The sequence below is a fragment of the Notothenia rossii genome, assembly GCF_949606895.1.
Source record: "Notothenia rossii genome assembly, chromosome: 5".
NCBI lineage: Eukaryota > Metazoa > Chordata > Actinopteri > Perciformes > Nototheniidae > Notothenia > Notothenia rossii.
This window is the reverse complement of record NC_136903.1, coordinates 58804945-58824344: the sequence shown is the minus strand read 5'-3', so window position 1 is coordinate 58824344 and position 19400 is coordinate 58804945. Positions and strand designations below refer to the sequence as shown.

The window sequence follows — 19400 nt, the reverse complement described above, 5'->3', positions numbered from 1 at the left end:
ACACGCCAGCTCTTGACCCATTCTGATTAATGAGGGTGGAAGCCTCGCCCAGTGCTGGGACATGTCCCTGTGGAGCTTTGATTTGTCTTCCTCCATGCATACAAAACTGACCTCTTTTCCTTCCATCTGTCCATTGATGTGTTGTTTTGTATTCACTGTAAGTCTACCCAGTTACCAATCTCCTTACCCATTTTTCTCTCATCCAGATAGATATTAAAGTGACACTGGTGCAATATCTGACCCCTGTTTTTCTTTTTCATTTGGTTGAATCTAGCTCCCTGACCCACCATTGTTTTCCCAAATGAAAATTAGCAATCTGTTTAGAGGAGGTCCAACTGAGCCCTGACCAGATTATTACATTTGGTATTATTAAAGATTATCCTCCTCACACCCAATTGAACAACCACCAGATTAAGTAGGCGGTAGTTATGGTAGGAGAGAGGGATTTGTTTGGCTGATATTTGTTGTTTATTGGCCGGTTAATCTCCAGAACTCTGTGTACAGATTAGATTTAGCTAACATGGTTAGAGTCTTTGCGAAAGAGGTATTTCAGTGAGAGGAACTTTGATTTATTGCCATTCTTGGGGAAAATTGTTCTCTCCGACTTAGTGATGAGTGATTATGTCTCCGTAATTGGAGGATTAACAGTGTGTGCGTTCATTATAGGTACATCACTTGATCTGTTAAAGCATGCATAATAACAAGTTAGTCCACATTTGTTCTTTACAGGGGTTTGACTCTGAAAACAAAGGCCTGAGGTTTTGCCGACCAATGGATGATCAGGATGTCTATAAAGGCATCCACCATTCTAAATATGCCATTGCTGTTCATAGATTCCATTTTCTTACCACAAGGTTCAGTTATGAGGGTTTGGGGGCACTGGGAAGCACTGTAACTCAGCATGCACTTGGTTTCAATGCTTTAGTATCTCAATGTTTATCTCCCCCCCAGATTTTTGTTTAATCCATTACGAGGTTTGTGGAATGGGATTAAGGGTTAGGGTCAGGGTTTCCCACCAGAAAAAAAGACAGAAAAGTAATTATATTACTTAAGAGGACATTTAAGAATTGTTTGTCATAATTGGTAGTTTGACGACATGCCCACTTTCCCTAATAGAATGAAAACACAGCAGCCAGAGTCAGCCCATCTGCCTCAGTCTCAGTCGGGAGTAGACTTGTCTTTTCTGAGGACAGTATGTGAGCTGTGTGAAAGCATATGCTGTGCTGACCTGAAGATTGGGTCATACGTTGGGTAAATCAGCCCCCCCCCTGCTGCTTCCTTGGCTGCCAACTGTCAGTCTGCCACGGCCTTATCCAGGAGTGCCACATTACTTTAGAAGCTTTGGTTTTTTAAGTACAGACATAGACTCTTTAAACCATAACGCACCCCAGGGAGCCTAAATACTGCCCCCAAACTCAAATACATCCCTCAATTACACACACACATTTGCAAGAACGCTAACAAACAGCCTTGTCTTTCGTCTAAGATGGCCTATAAGATGCCTAATCCATAATGCTGTGATCTAATCTCGTCTCATAAGGCTGATCTTATATTTAAACTAAGTAGCTTGTTTGAACAATCTCATAATGCGCTCAACGATCTTCATACAAATCTTGTGATTTTGAGGAAAGGCTTAAGTCTTCTTTTAAATTAATGAAATTGATGCCTCCTAATTAGGCCTCAAATCTTTTTGAGGTTTGTTTTAAAAAAGATATATATATTTTGGACAGATGGATGGATGGATTGATTTTGGAGAATTTCAAAAGAGACAGCATTATGGTATCAAAGCTTGACTATATTATGACGTTTAGGGGTAAAAGGTCATCCTAACAATTGGAATGAATTACACATCTTGCAAGCACTCTTAAGCGGGTTAATTTGTCTTTAAACTAAAATTAAGAATACACTGGAAAATAAGTTATCTATCTCCAGAGATTGACTGTAAAGGTTTTATGAGTTTGAAAACCTTACATTTGAAACTTTATAGGAAAATCCTGCCAGTGTTCCGTTCTTGGGAACAACAGAATCCCCTGAAATGTCACAAATTCATTAGTTGTTCTTCCAACCATCATTAGTTATATGAATGAGTTTTTACTTCAATGCCCACACTCTTTTCACCTGTGTCTGTTCTCTTTTTATTTTGCTGATCAAACACACTGAGTAAAGTTGTCATTTTTTGCGGAAACATACAGCTTAGATAGTTTCTGTAAGTATGCAGTGACCTGTTTTGGTTGCCTTTGGTAGCTGATAGAATCTAATTAGGAAGACAGAGGGATTGGTTTGAACACGCTTATTAGTGTGCAATCAGTCGTGCTACACAAACCTGGGGATGAGAGCCCAACATATGGCTGGATCAATGCTGTGTGTGTGTGTGTGTGTGTGTGTGTGTGTGTGTGTGTGTGTGTGTGTGTGTGTGTGTGTGTGTGTGTGTGTGTGTGTGTGTGTGTGTGTGTGTGTGTGTGTGTGTGTGTGTGTGTGTGTGTGTGTGTGTGTGTGTATGTGGGGGGGGGTGTGTGTGTGTGTGTGTGTGTGAGTTGTTTTTGGACATGTGTGTGTGGGCAGGTTTAAGCTGCTGTGTGTGTATGTGTGAGTGACATATGGGAAAGGCGGTAATAACTACTCTAAATGTATGCAGATCTATAAAGGAACGTTCTTGATAAACTCTGAGCATGGCACCGAACCAAATATGATAATGGAAATTATTCTGTCACATTCTGCTCCAAAATGTTATTAGGATATGTTTTATTTTCACATATTACACAAATAATTAAAAAAGAGGAACTTAAGTCTCATACTGCTGAAGACACCATCGATCTAACTGTAGATCTGTAATTATTATTTGTATTTACTTTATTATGTCCCCTTTCTGATTCAAGGCTTAGGATAAGGAATTTATTTGATCTCTTGATGGTGTATTTTGAATAAAGCAAATGTATGGATAGAAATAAGACAACACATACGAGTTATTTTGAACAATTGATTTACAGAGAGATTGCTGTGTACTTTCATCAATGTAGAGGAAATCCTGTTTAGAATGTAATTAAAAGTTCAAAGGTAAAAGCCCAAATCTTTGACTGATCATTATTTGGTTTCTCCTGAATGTGTTTCCTCATGAGATGGTTCAGTGGAATCCGTGACTCAGCAGTGTCTTCTTGAATCAACCTTCCTCCTCAGACCAATAATACACTCTTTGTCTCTGTTCATTTCCCCTCCAGATCCGGTCCATGGTCCCCAAACTGTCAACGTGGTGGATGTCAGAGCGCGGCAGCTGACTATACAGTGGGAGACGTTTGGGTATGCAGTGACACGCTGCCACAGCTACAATCTGACGGTACGCACCTCTACACACTATCTGTGCCGCGACTGTGAACTCAGAAGTTCAGGTTTCGTTTAGTTTGCATTCATTTGTCGCCACCATGAGAGCATTATAGGTGAACAGTACAAATTGGTGGCACATACAGTATTACCCATTTACTTGAAACATTTAAATACATTTCGGCAAGTGCATTACATGAATTACATATTACAACTTTTAAAGTTCAATGACCTACAACAACAAAGAATATCTTAGTAGAACAAAATTTGTATAACTATAGACTGGTACAGAAATGAGTCCTAAAACCAGAAATTATTTAGTATTTGACTTCTTCCAGTTCCCTCGTCTCGAAGTCAACAGTATTTTGAACTTGAAATAAGATCTATGGTTAACACAAGCCTACAAGAGGTTCACGTTTGGTTCTACGACATCAAATACATCAAAAGTGATCGTTCCTAATAAGTGAGTGAATGAAACTACTGAACGTCATAACGCCAACGCAAGTCCGTCTTTAGCTTAGCGGTGCAGTTATGTAGAGGGAAAACCTTTCTATGTTTACTTCCTGGTCGTCTAGTAAGTGAACATATTCAAGTATTGAAGAAGCCAGTAACCTTAGAAATGCTAATACATTTGAACACATTGTCTGTATTCAGACTCTTGAAGCACCACTGCCTCAGGTTCACGTGTGATCTATAATAATCATTACGCCTGGATATTAAAATCACAATGTTCTCTGGTTCTTAATGTTCTAAGTGATCTTGTTTCATCAGAGCTTTCCAGAGTTTAGTACATCGAGTGAGGGCAGCTCTGCCTTTGTAATCATTGTGTCTAACTAACTCCCAGTGGAATAAAGGTCCTGTCTGCCTCTGCTCCCCAGGTGCAGTATCAGTATGTGTTCAACCAGCAGGAGTTTTCAGCAGAGGAGTTGATCCAGACATCATCACATTACACTCTGAGGGGGCTCCGGCCTTTTGTGGAGGTCAGACTGAGGCTGGTGCTGGCCAACCCCGAGGGCAGCAAGGAGAGCGAGGAGATAGTCAAACAGACAGAGGAGGATGGTGAGTCAGAATATACTCAAATGATGCAACAGCCAACTGTACACAATATATTGATCCAACCTATAACCAGACAGTTCAAGGGAGCTTGAACTATTCCAACAACTCAGGGTCTGGCTCACAGAAAGTCGTACAGAAAGTCATAACATTCCTGACCATGACAACAGCAGTTGTTTAGAATAAATGCAAGGAGCAATGGCCACCTAAAGTTTATACCGAGACACAAATGATTCACCCAATTCTGTTGCTTAAGAGACTTTTATGGCCTCTTTATTGATCTTGTTTTTGCATTGATTCTGTCTTAGTCAGTGACTAAGTCAGTCCTTCTCAACAAAATATGTTGGCAGCTGTCATGCTGCATAATCTGGATGATTTTTGCTACATGCCCATCATAAAGTTGATCGATGAAATAAGCAACTCTCTGTAGAAGAATGTGGAAAATCCAGCAACTAAAGGGACAGGTCATATTTGTAGGGTTGTCATAAACCTTAAGAAAGCGTGACATATTATAATCACAGGATATCTGGTTAAATCCCTGCAACATCCATATCTGCACCAATCAACAGCTGCTCTCATCACTGTGCCCTTTGGCTAGAGATCTACACAGGCTGTACTCACATACTTTATTAATGTATCACATACAAAGTACCCGAGGAGTTCAATTGACTTCAAAACAACATTTGAAACTCCTCTTTCCTTTCCAGAGGGCTCCATTTTCCACTCATTTGGAACAGAGAGTTTGCCCCAGCTTCTACTACTAATCATTCATTGATGCTTTACATTCCTCTCAACAACATGCCCTGCGATAAACTTGAATTACACAAATCCATTCGAGCAATCCTTGATCAGCAGGATCAGAACATTGTTTTAATGATACCAAATCTCCTCTCTTTCCCACCCTCCTCAGGGGACACTCTTCTTCTTCTGATCTCATGATTAATACCCTCTGAATTTAGCTTCTGGGGAACATCTCGTCTCAGCCTGAAATTCCTACCCTTCACTGGCTGAACACACACATACTGCAAGTTTTCTATAATGAGTTAACATGACTGGGGAGAATCGATTGCTTTGGGGGCTGAAGAAAAAAAAAGCCTTAATTGTTTTGTGCTTAATTATTTTTTATTTAACCGTCGTTAATCTCCTGGTTGTAATTCAGTAATTAGGGAACACAACAGCAATTGTTCACACGGAGTCTAATTGCTGTTTGTACGGTAATGGCTTTATAGAGCTGCTGCTCCTGCAGATGAAGCAGCTTCTCTTACACACACACATACTTACTTGTAAAGGTTGTTGATTAAATAGAAGTTTACCTTAAGCTATGCAAATGGAAACATGATGGATTTTCAATTAAGATATAATACCACTTTTGGAACATGCTTCTCAAGTTTTTAATTGTTTCACTGAAAGCTGCACTTTTAACATGTACTTCATATTATAATGCACACACACACACACACACACACACACACACACACACACACACACACACACACACACACACACACACACACACACACACACACACACACACACACACACACACACACACACACACACACACACACACACACACACACACACACACACACACACACACACACACACACACACACACACACACACACACACACACACCTGAAAGACAAATGTCATGTCCACTCATTGTACACACCAGCCTATTAACCTGAGCATGAACACATCATTGTCAGGTAGCTGTCAGGTCAGCTCAATACATCAGCCAGAACTCTTATGCATCAACTATGTGCCAGAGGAAGTCAGTGTAGCCTTCCTTTACACATTCTGCTCACTAAGAACTATGTTAGACATCAAGACAATACATTTTTCATTTAGATGACACTTTTATCCAGAGCAACTTACAAAGCCTTTTACAGAGATCAGATACCATAGGCCATGCCTACGGCCACAGTTTGGGATTCAGATGTCCAAGGACCCTTTCACATGTTGACTGCAAACGCTGGTGATTGAACCACTAACAGTCTCTGATTCATTGAAACCATTGAACCCCCTGAGCCATAGCCGCCCCATAACAGACTGTGTTGTTCAGCAACATAATGCAAAATGCACACCTTTTTTTAGTTTTTTGTATCAACAGACTATCATCTAAATGTCCCTGAGCAAACCTTTTAAGATTCCAGCTGCTGCTCCATTGCCCCAGCTACAATTGTAGTAAACTGAGATTAGTTCCCAATAAATTGGTGTGGATGGGAGAATGTTGGCTTCGAGGAATGGCTTATATAAAACCAAAGTCATCGTCAATATTTAATATTATAATATATATTAATATATTATGACAAGTTGAAATGCAAGCAATGACATGGGTTATGAGAATAATCCAATAAAAACAAGCCCCGAACAAATGTTCTCAAAGCTGCCTATAAACTAACAACTCATCAATATTAAATCAACAACTATGTAGCGTGGTTGCCTTTTGACAGTGTAATAAAGATACGTTTGAACTTAAAGATGCCTAATGTAGCTTAAACAAAGACATTCATGTTTACAGTCAGTGTAGCTCCCTAATTAGCTTATTGTTCAGCGAAAGTCTAACACATATTAATTTATTTTTTACTTAAATTAACGGAGGTTTCTTTTTTCGTTGATAAAATTGTGTACTACCATATTTTAATTGAGTTCATGCTTGGATTTTATTTATTGCTTTGGATCAGCATGTTAGTAAAGAAAACACACTTATATTGTGTTTTAAGGGCTCTTCATGCCTATTTTCTAGAGAATTAAAGCCTCTCAAAAGAACTAATGAAACTGTGTTATACTTATAATAAAGTAAAACAAAATAAGAGTTAATGTCTTAAATAGCAATACAAATGTTAGGCGCTTTTACAACGCAGTACTTATCCCACTTTAGTTCCGATGTAGTTCCGAAATGTTGCGTTCACACCAAACAAATCTGTAACTAAAAAGAGTTAATGAGAACCTTTTTACCCCCTTTTCCGTCCCTGCTAGAGACCAGGGACTTTCGTGGGAGAAAAAGGTTCCTATTTCTGATGGGCGGAATGCAAACCACGCCCCGTAAAACTCCAAAAACGTTTTGTGAAGCCGCCATTTTATTATCCTTGCATTAGCATTATTAGCATTAGCCCAGCGCACAAACGCAGAGAGACTAACTTATGGCAACACAAAAGAAAACATGGGAGCGGTGGAGATGAGGAGGTGTCGACGTTAAGAAGTGACGTCAGCGCCTTAATTTGCCTAATCCTCCCCCAGGAACTTATTCCGGTGTGAACCTTTGTGGGAAAAGTACTGCGGTGTGAAAGCGCCTCATGTGTTATGAATGTTGATGCTACCATTTATGAAAACAACTCAATTGATATTGTTTTCCAGTGTAGATATCCTTTCAGTGGTTACAAATGTTTCAAAGTCAAACAGCAGATATTAAATATAAAAATACTGATCTGTAATCCCTATTTTTGTGTCAGGTTTATATCTTTATAAATACCCCATTCCTATTAAAGAGCAACAGTCCCCTCACTCAAAGGACATTAACAGTCGTCGAGATGTAATAATCCTTTTATCTTCAGAGCAGTGGGTGTTTTCTAAGATCACAGTGAAAGAGAAACAACAATCAGATACATCAGCTTTGTTATTTTACCCTTTATTTCTCAACAGCTGTCACTTTTCCAAAAAAGGCAATTCATCAAAGTGCATTTAGTCATAGAAGTGCACTCGTTATTTATGTGCTTTTAATTATTTTCACCGTGTTTAGTATTCTATGATCATTTGCTCTCAAAATTAACAGACAAAGTAGTTCTCATTCATAACACTCCGTTCGATGTCTCACTATGGGATGCGCCTCATCGCGGAGCAAACAGAAGCATTAATCTCATTACGCCAATCCTGATTGGCTGGTGATCTTGACGTCAGCGTCAGGGAATCCACCCCCTATAAGTAGCTTGCGCTACGCCGCATGCGTCATTCAAACACCTCTTCTCGCTTCAGAGCACATCTCGAAAAAGATCAGTAGCTAGCTAGCTTAACGGTCCACAGACTGATTTACGAAGCTAACCTTCGGTCGACGGGCGCTCGCCGGCTACTTCTATATATACTTCTGCAAGAAGACTGTTAATACCAACACACCAGTTAGTATTGCAAATCGACCTCGCCGTTTTCTCCTCGGGAATAAAGGTAAGGTTTTGATTTTTTCAAGCTAGCAACACACGTGTTGCTAGCTTGTCTTCCCTCACTACCGACACCACGGTAGCGAGGACGTTTTTTCTTTTTCTCTCTCACACCAGAGGAGGGGAAGATAAAAAGGGTATTAACACACCAGTTAATATTCTTTGAGAATAAAATTCTACACCGTCGTTTTTTCTCCGGATTAACGACAGTTGGGGAAGTATTTTTTCTCAGCAACGTACCTGTTACGAGCGGGTCCTCTCCACGCCGTCACCACGGCGACCGAGATGGACGCTTCTCTCCCTCACACCAGAGGAGTCAGGGACTCGGAGGCTCGGCTCTGTGGCTGCGGGTTGAAGATATCAGGCACAGACTCACACCAGGTCTGCTCGTCCTGTCTCGGGCTGGAACACGCCCAGGAGGCTATCGACAACCCCGGCTCGTGCGGACATTGTGCCCGCTTCACCATCAAGAGCCTCCGCCGACGGCTAGCACGCCAAGCTAGCTTGTCGGGTCAGGACTCCCTCATGTCCTCTGATTTACCGGACGGAAATCAGGACACGGGGGCGTCCACCACAGAGATGGAGCCCCGCACTGTGTCGGTCTGGGGCTCATCAGTAGTGGCAGCTGCAGAACCGGAGTCCCGCGCCGTGTCAGGCTGGGACTCGGTGGCAGCGAGGGACGTGCGAGCGGAGCCCCGCGCTGTGTCAAGCTGGGGCCCCCAACTGGACCTCACCATGGTCTCGCCCGCGGATGATGTCCCGGAGTTGGACTACATGGAGGACGAAGAGGATGAAACCTCTGGATTCCTCCTGTCAGACTCTGATGAGCAAGACGATGATGTCTTCGTGTCATCAGCTCAGGCTGCAAAGCCGGGAGCGATGGCTGCTCTCCCGGGCGATAGCACACCAGCTTTGCCCTGTCTGAGTATAGACCTGCAGGCCGTGTGTCAGCGTGCCGCAGCCAGCCTAGACATCCCATGGCCCGAAATGGCCAAGGAGACCTACAGGTCCCGTTACGAGGGGAAAAATTTGCCCCAAGCAACGAGGACAAAGAGGCAACTCCTGCCGGTCTTCCCGGAGATGTTGGATGAGGTGTCGATCTCGTGGAGAGACCGGCCCTTCAGCAACAAGGCCCCAATCCAGGGTGCCTCCTCCCCTAGACTGCGACGGTATGGAGAGGCTCGGCCTGCTCCGCATACCGCCGATGGAACCGCTGGTGGCAGCTCACCTCCTCCCGAGGATGGCGACTACACCGAGCAGGAACCCCACGCTGCCGGCAAAGGCGGACCGGTTCCAGTCAACCATGACTGAACGGTCCTACAGAGCCGCAGCATTGTCTGCCAGGGCTTTGAACATTTCCTCGCTGCTAACCGCTTACCAAGCGGAGCTCTGCGAGGATCTATCGAGTAATCCTGGACCGGCAGTACTGGACGAGATAGCCGCGATCACGGACATCTGTCTCCGCGTTCAACGCTGCGCCGTCCAGGCCACGGGAAAGGCAATGGGAATTATGGTGGTGCAGGAAAGAGCTAGATGGCTCAACCTCACCAACCTCCCAAAACCGGGAAAGAGAGGATGTGCTGGACATGCCCATCGTTCCCGAGGGGATTTTCGGATCTGCGCTCGCTTCTATGCAGAAGAGATGCGAGTCCAAGAAGAAGGAAGACGAGGCCCTCCACCTCTGTCTTCCTCGATGGGTCGAGCCGCTGCCTTCACAGCGGCAGTCCCTCGCCCAAGCTACCTCAGCTGCTCGGTTTAAAGTACCGAAACAGCAGAGGTCACGGCCCGCCCCGAGTCCCCAGCCCAGGCAGGAGACGAGGGCGAATTGGCCCAGAAAGTCTCCGGTTCCGGCTGCAGCCCAGGCGCAGCCAACCCGGAATTTCGGCCAGCAGGCGAGGAAGAAGAAGCTGGCGGCCTGACAGCCTCCTCTTCTTCCCTCGGTGACGGAGCTGGAAGGTTCCCCAGCTCCAGATGTGTTCCCGCTGCCTCGAGAGATGCCTCAAAGCCATCCTCAAGTGCACCAAAACACATGTCACAATATTGCTCTGTTTTCTCGGATAAAGCATTTTCCGTTGACGCATCCAGGCCTCAGGCTGAGGGCGCAGCTCAGAAAAATGAAAGAGAAAACAATAAAACCAATAAACAGCCCCACATTTGTTCCCCTTTTGAGAGCAGCTACGGCCTCTCTCAAAAGGCGGATGATGAACGGGTCTGTGAAGGCACCGCCGCCACGCGCATGCGCAGTAACGACTGGGGCTGTGAGGCTACCACCGTCACGTGCAGGCACAGTGCCGGCTGGGGTTGTGAAGGCACCTCCGTCACGCGCATGCGCAGTGTCGGTGGGGACTGTCAAATCGGGGTACCACCGTGTTCAGACACTAGAGGGCCCCATAACACAACAAATAGAGACTCAGAGGGCAAAAGACGTGACATCTCCGCTGGCTCTAAGGAGCGAACAGTGGAAGATGCTCACAACGTCTGCTTGGGTGTTCAAGACAGTTACACGGGGTTACAGACTCCAATTCGCTGTCACCCCCCCTTGCTTCTCGGGCGTTCTGTATTCACAGGCCCGAGGGGAGTCAGCCCACATTATAGAAAGAGAGATTCTCTCACTTCTAGAAAAGGAGGCTATATCTATAATACCCGCCGAGCAGAGTCAGAGCGGCTTTTATTCCAAGTATTTCCTCGTTCCCAAACGGGGAGGGAACGGAATTCGGCCAATACTAGATTTGAGGGCTCTGAACAATATCTAAGAAGATACAAATTCAGAATGCTCACTCACACATCTCTGCTGCGTCTCGTGCGACAAAACGACTGGTTTACATCAGTCAACCTGAAAGATGCGTATTTCCACATCCCAGTATATTACCCACACAGGAAATATCTGAGGTTCGCATTTCAGGGGATCTGTTACGAATACAGAGTACTTCCCTTCGGTCTGTCTCTCAGTCCAAGAGTGTTTGTACGATGTACGGAAGCCGCGATAGCCCGTTAAGACAACAGGGTATTCGCCTGGCAACCTACCTAGACGACTGGCTGCTTCTCGCACAGTCGGAACAGGAGACTATTACGCAGACAAATGTCCTCGTAAAGCAACTGCTCAACCTGGGTTTCATAATAAACACAGAAAAGAGCATGTTGTGCCCGGCACAGACTGTACTCTTCCTGGGTTTACACCTGAACTCGGTGCCCAGCCCGCCTGTCAGCGGAAAGAGTGAAAGCTTTCAGAGCTTGCCTCGCTCATTTCCAGCTGCGCAAACATGTTCTTTTCAGATCATGCCTGCGGTTACTGGGGCTCATGGCGTCAGCCATCCTGGTTGTACGGCTGGGACGGTTACACATGAGGGAGTTTCAGCGCTGGGTAGCCGCTCTAAAACTAAACCCCGCGCGTCATGGAGCACGGAGAGTGATGGTTACTGTGAAATGCGTAATGGCACTGCGCCACTGGCTGCACCCGACTTTTCTGGTACGGGGCGTGCCTATGGGTGCTGTCCTTTCACGGAAGGTGGTCACCACAGACGCATGTCTGACAGGCTGGGGAGGTATTTACGAAGGTCGTCCGGTGAGGGGTCTCTGGAGCAGAGACCTCCAGCGGTCGCACATAAATTACCTGGAGCTTTTAGCGGTGTTCCTCACCCTAAAACGCTTTCTGCCTTTTCTCAGAGGACACCATGTCCTTGTGAGGACGGACAATACGACCACAATATCGTATATAAACCGACAAGGGGGTTTGCGCTCTCTCCAGTTACACATGCTGGCACGCAAACTGATCTTGTGGAGCTGCGGCCGTCTCCTCTCTCTGAGAGCGACGCACGTACCGGGTGTGATGAACCTCGGTGCAGACCTGCTGTCCAGAGGTGTACCACTATATGCAGACTGGACTCTACATCCAATGATTGTGAGCCAGCTGTGGGTGCGTTACGGCCGAGCCGCGGTAGATCTGTTCGCATCAAAAGAAAATGCTCACTGTCAGCTTTTCTTTTCAATGCGCGATCAAAACGCACCATTAGGCGTGGACGCGCTCGCGCACATTTGGCCTCCGGTCCTCCTGCTTCCTCCACTAGGTCTCTTTATGACTGTAAGTGGAGGGTGTTTGAGGACTAGTGCCTTCAAAAAGGGCACACCTCTTTTCAATGCCCTGTGGGAGTGATTTTATCATTTCTACAGGACCTAATTGATCAACACAGAGCTTTCTCCACGATCGAAGTCTACCTGGCTGCTATTGCTGCATGCCATGTGGGTTTTGAGGGTAAGACGGCTGGCCAGCATCCTCTGGTCTGCCGTTTTATGAAGGGAGCTTGCAGGCTCCTTCCTGTTTCCAGGTCACTGGTGCCCTTATGGGACTTGACAGTGGTTTTAGATGGGCTCACTCGAGCCCCATTTGAACCCCTGGAAGAAGCTGACATGAAGCACCTGTCACTCAAGACAGTGCTGTTACTGACCCTGGCATCCGCCAAGCGAGTCAGTGACATTCATGCGCTATCTGTACATCCTTCATGCACTCAGTTCGCCCGAGGGTTAACGAGAGTGTTGCTGAAGCCCAACCCTGCCTTTATACCTAAGGTGGTTGGTTCATGTACCCCCTTTGACATTGAGGTATTTCCTCCGCCGCTGTGTCCCTCCGGGGAACAGCAGCCGAATTTGCTATGTCCAGTCCGTGCTTTACGCACTTATATGGACAGATCAAAAGAGTTTCGTCATAATGACCAACTCTTTGTGTCCTGGGCTAACCCTCAGAAGGGCAAGCCTGTTACTAAGCAACGGCTCTCTCACTGGATTGTGGAGGCAATTGCTTTGGCTTACACGAGTCAGGGTCTGCAGGCACCTTCGGGTTTGCGTGCTCATTCGACTCGTGGTCTGGCTACATCCTGGGCTTTGTTCAAGGGTGTTTCCATCCAAGACATTTGTGCAGCAGCGAGCTGGTCCTCGCCGCTCACTTTTGTCCGCTTTTACAGATTAGACGTCTTTGCTCCCAGTGTGGCCCATGCAGTGCTGGGCCCCCTGCTGAGTTAGAGCTCTAACTGTTAAGTTCTGGTTGGTCTTGGTGACTTTTGAGATAAGCTCGTCTGGCAATTCGGGAGCTACAATATCCCATAGTGAGACATCGAACGGAGTGTTATGAATGAGAACTATAGGTTACTTACGTAACCCCAGTTCTCAGAGTAACATGAAGTGAGATGTCTCACCAGACGGCCCTCCTTGCTATGGTGAAGCGAGAAGAGGTGCTTATTTTGAATGACGCATGCGGCGTAGCGCAAGCTACTTATAGGGGGTGGATTCCCTGACGCTGACGTCAAGATCACCAGCCAATCAGGATTGGCGTAATGAGATTAATGCTTCTGTTTGCTCCGCGATGAGGCGCATCCCATAGTGAGACATCTCACTTCATGTTACTCTGAGAACTGGGGTTACGTAAGTAACCTATAGTTTTATGTGGAGCCTTTTTAGTGCTTATTCAGGTTAACATGTTGACAAATCATTTGTGTACTTAACATTTCAAAGACTGCAGTAAAGAGTGCATCTTTGACTTTTAAAAGCAGCTTGTTTGTTGTCAGGTAACGTTTATGGAGATGACACTGATATATTTGAATGTTAAAATAGGGAACCACAACATGTTAAATCCAAAGGTTCCACTCACTTAACATCTGCTTTTTATACAGAACACCTGCTCATGCTAAAGAGACATTCCTGCTTTAATTTAAAACCAAAGTAAATACAGTCTGGTCTTTGATCATAACAATTTATACAAAGCTGCAGTGCAATCCTTATATAACAAAATCTAAATGTAATCTTAATCCTGTCCACCAGCACTACTAGTAATTCCTTACCGCTTGCTTTTCATCAAGATGTGTTTATTTGTTCCATCGGAGGATCAACGTCAACAGTGATGAAATCTTGAACAACATCAAAATGGCTCTGTGAACATATTGATACACCGTGGATTATTCCAGAAATGGGTTTAAACATGAGAAAGAAATAAGTATTTTTATCCCAAAGTGATTCTTACAAAAAGCATAAGTTTCCAGGCAAAAAAAAAAAAAGGATAAATCTTAGCTGAGTTTAAAGACGACATATTCTGGTTATTTTCAGGTTCATATTACCGTAGTATGTAGTGTCTCTACTGGGACATGTCTCCAAGCTTTAATGTTCAAAAAGCTCTTCTCATACTGCCTGTGCTGCAGCACCTCTTTTCACCCTCTGTCTGAAACCAGAGCCCAGTCTGTTCTGATTGGTTAGCTGGCCGGCTCTGTTGTGATTGGTCACCTTCTTAGATTTGTCCCACCTATTAGCCTATCATTGTAATACTACTACTAATAATAATAATTAATTACATGTTTTATTAGAGCGCTTTTTCAAGTGCTCAAAGCGCTTTATATTACATATTGCACATATTGCCATGTCACAGTGAATACTGTGGACACTACCCACAGGAGCAAATGTGGGTGAAGTGTTTGGCCCCAGGACACAAAGGCCCTTGATCTGGTGATCAACGCTCTAGCCCACTGCGCCAAAACCGTCCCGTTATACAATGGGGGGGGGGGGGGGGGGGATTCTGTGGACACAGGTATGTTAGGCTTTGCAGACCATTTACATGCAAAACAATTAATATAACACACTACAGGAAAAATGACATACATTGGCTTGTTTAATTTTGCATTTTTTAATATCCTGTATTGCTTTTGATGAACGGATTTCAGCTCACAAACACCACCTTTCATATCTTATCTAATACAAACTTCTATTGTGAATCCTATTATTGCAAATAGCCCCCAACATCACTGATAAGCATCACTTCTTAATTGGCATTTGCTTCAAATGTCTAAGAACTTATAAAGAATAACATGACTGCTACAGTAAATAAACAGCCAGGTAAACATGGAAAGAAGCACATTAACCGAGCGGGAGAAATAAATGCCAGAGAAGAATCACACATATTTATTCCATGCCAGGAAAGACAATTTTAAAGAACTGAGGAATTCAAAAAAGAGAGACAGAGGTTAAGATGACATACACACATACTCTAAAGGTGGGTGGGCGGTTAATAAGAAGGCCATTCATTGTGCAGCGTGTACACAGTTAATTAAGTTATTATAAATGTGTTGCAGCCGCTGTTATCTTTTCAATGAAGCCTGTATCCTCGGTCTCGACCTCCAAGGTGCACACACACACAGATGCATACACAGATACACACACACACACACACACACACACAGGTATGTCACGTGAGTCACGATGCACAGTACACGTACATGCCTAGAGGCTGCACACAGATGTCGGGGTGCACACTGTGAGTCATAGAAAGCTGTCACAAGCATTTGCACGTAGCCCCACACAAAGGCACCAAACAGATATCCATTGTGCATCACACGCACGCACGCACGCACGCACGCACGCACGCACGCACGCACGCACGCACGCACGCACGCACGCACGCACGCACGCACGCACGCACACACACACACACACACACACACACACACACACACACACACACACACACACACACACACACACACACACACACACACACACACACACACACACACACACACACACACACACACACACACACACACACACACACAGAAGTGAGTGATAAGGTTTTGAATGAACCTGGCGGCATCTAATTACATTTCTTTATTAAGGTAATTTCATATGCTCCACAGGATAGGGCCATAATCAACACCATGGAATTACTAATCAAAATAACCTTCTGTAGGTCTAGCTACAACTGCAATTTGTTGGGCAAACCTGTTTTGTAGATGACAAAAAATGATCTTTGGCTCCTTGACTGACTACAAATATCTTATCTGGCAGGCAAATGTTGCAAAAAGAAAAACACATGTACCAAACAATTCTAGAAAACACTTTAATGGGATACTATAATGAACACATGTATGCACAAAATAGCAAATGTAAGTACAGAAGTACGCAAATTGCGACAGAGCAATGGTCTGTATCAATGTATTCTCAGTTTAGTCCCATCACTTTGCTAAATGCCGTCATATGTTGCTGCTGTGCTAAAGAGCTCATATTTGCCATGTCATCTGAATACAATGCATTCAGTTAGTCACGCTTGTAGCAAATGTAATAAATGGGTGTGTTTTTAAATCTTAAGCCAGGACAGGCCACAGGCTTTGAAAGTCCTCACACCGATTGTCGTCCTTAAGCTCCTTGACATTTTTAAGAAAGATGGATGATGGCACTCACTTCTCAGGTGAAAAAATAAATTTTGTTAGGCATCCATCTTTTCTGTTTTTGTTAGATTCAATTTGTGGCTGCAAAAGTCTGAAGGGACAGGATGTTTCCAAAAAGCTTTTCTCAACTGATGTGCATCAGACTAAGAACATCAAAGCCTTTGTCTGTGGTTGTTTCTGTGAAACATTGCACTCTCATCCGCAGTGACCAACAGGGAGTGCAGATTTAACCTAACTTCCTGCATCACCAACAGTATGCACAGCCAATAGCAAACACAATAAAAGGTCATATATCATACAATGGTGAGATTAATTCCATCAAGTGTCCAATGATCAGGAAGATAAGGAGGAAAGTGAGGTAGAAAAACAAGAAGTGGAGCAGGAAATTCACAAACACACATTTTAACACATCAGTCAGTGCGCCCTCCTGGCACTGTCTCTCTACTTCTCTCTAACATTTAGAACAATTCACACCCCTCAGTGTGCACGTGCACTATTGTGTTCTGGTGTCTAGTGCTACAGTGTACACTTGTTGCTTATGTGTGACTGTTCTTGTGTGTGAAAAATGTGTGTGTTCAACTGTTTGACAGCATCACTCCCTGACAAGGTGTCAGACACCTTTTTGTTAAAATGTGTGAAAGTGTGTATCTTCCCTAAAAACACACACTGTCGTTGCTAGGTAGATTTTGTTATGTTGAGTTAACTGTCGGTGTAGAGTAGCAGATCTGTCTACACCGGGCTGTGGGACTTAAAGGAGTGACTTGCACTGTGGCTGGCAGAACAGCTTGGTGCGCCTACAGTATTCACTGTTGAAATCTACATATATGGACATGTGATATTAAGTATTTCATTTTTATCTTTCTATCTTTATCTTACTCTTATTCGAGCTTTTGCATACCATTTACATGCACAACAACTACATAACACACTACAGGTTACAAGGCGTCCCCAGGGTTCAATGCTTGGCCCCCTCCTCTTCATCCTTTACATGCTCCCCCTTGGCAAAATAATTAGTCGCCACAACCTTCAATTTCACTGCTACGCCGATGACATCCAACTTTATATCTCAACAAAAACCACCACCCCCACAACACACTCCACTCTCACCAACTGTCTCTCAGAAATAAAAGCATGGATGCAAACAAACTATCTCCAACTGAACAGTGCCAAATCAGACATCATCATCATCGGCCCCCCATCCCGTATCAAAGACATCCAGAATTTCAACTTCACCATTGACACCCACACTCTATCTCCCCCCCTCACATCCGCAACCTCGGAGTCATTTTCGACAGTCAGCTCAAATTCAACCACCACATAAATCACATCACCAGGACCGCCTTTTTCCACCTCAAAAACATTGCCCGTCTCCGCCCATGACTCTCCTCCTCTGCTCCTGAAACCCTGATTCATGCATTCATCACTTCACGACTCGACTACTGCAATAGCATCCTCTATGGCATACCATCCAACCTCCTCAATAAACTCCAACATATCCAGAACTCTGCTGCCCGCCTCCTCACCCACACCCGCTCCCGAGACCACATCACTCCCATCCTCCAGAACCTCCACTGGCTCCCCGTCCGTCAAAGAATCCACTTCAAAGTCCTCCTCATAACTTACAAAGCCCTCAACAACCAGGCCCCCCCCTACCTCACAGACCTGCTGCACCACCACACCCCTTCCCGCTGCCTCCGCTCATCAGAAGCCAACCTCCTATCCATCCCCACCCGCACCAATCACCGGACCTGGGGGGACAGAGCCTTCTCCGTCGCTGCCCCCTCCCTCTGGAACTCACTCCCCCAACCCATCAGAGACTGCACCGACCTCACCACCTTCAAAAAACTCACAAAAACTCACCTCTTCAATCTGGCTTTTCATGTGTGATTGTTTTTGTATTATTTGACTTTAACTTTAACTATATATTTATTTGTTGTTCCTTTCTTCTCTTTTCTTTTTTCTTCACTATTATCTGTAAAATGTCTTTGAGCACCTGTAAAAGCGCTAACAAATTAAATCTATTATTATTATTATTATTATTACAGCAAAGGGAAAACCTGAAAGGTGTAAATGGGCCACTTTAAACATAAATGTCTATTGGGTAAAGTGTGGACTTCAGTCAGTTATTATTCAGTTACACTCAGTCACACCATACAGACAAAAGTGCTGCATTACAGTTATTTAAGGAGAGCTACTGAAAGCTTGCATTTTTTTCCCGATGCCTTCAAAATGAAAACATGAAAGTTTGTAATTTTTTGGTGGGGGAATTCAAAAGGATTTTCATAGTGCTTATCTTTTGAGCAGCATCAAATAAAAGTATAAAGCTGACAATTTATTCTCAAAGTCACCGTTTCATCAGGTGAGAGTTTTCCCCTGACAGGACACAGTTAGAGCGATGACATTGTAATTAACTTTGACCTCATAGACGTTTTCGTATTAGGTTTTCCATCCAAATGACTTGTATTAAAAAAAGAAATGATTGGCTCACCAGTGTTGGAAAGTAACTAAGAACATTTATTTTTACAGTTCCTTTACTCCACTACAGTTTAAGGCAAATGTTCAACTTTTTACTCCACTACATTCAATAAGCAAATACATTATGATGTACTCGGATTAGGATACGTGGCAGTATACACAGTTCAATCAGACAACTCATGTGTTTCTTTGACATGTTTAT

The 19400-nt window shown here is 44.2% G+C and overlaps 1 protein-coding gene across 1 annotated transcript in view; it reads left to right on the top strand.

Annotated features, from left to right (window-relative positions):
• The window catches only part of ptprt (protein tyrosine phosphatase receptor type T), a 452551-nt gene that overhangs the window by 205751 nt on the left and 227400 nt on the right, over positions 1-19400 (top strand). Inside the window, 2 exon segments of the mRNA XM_079681220.1 lie at positions 3216-3331; positions 4194-4374. Of these exon segments, the coding sequence (XP_079537346.1) occupies positions 3216-3331; positions 4194-4374 (297 nt within the window).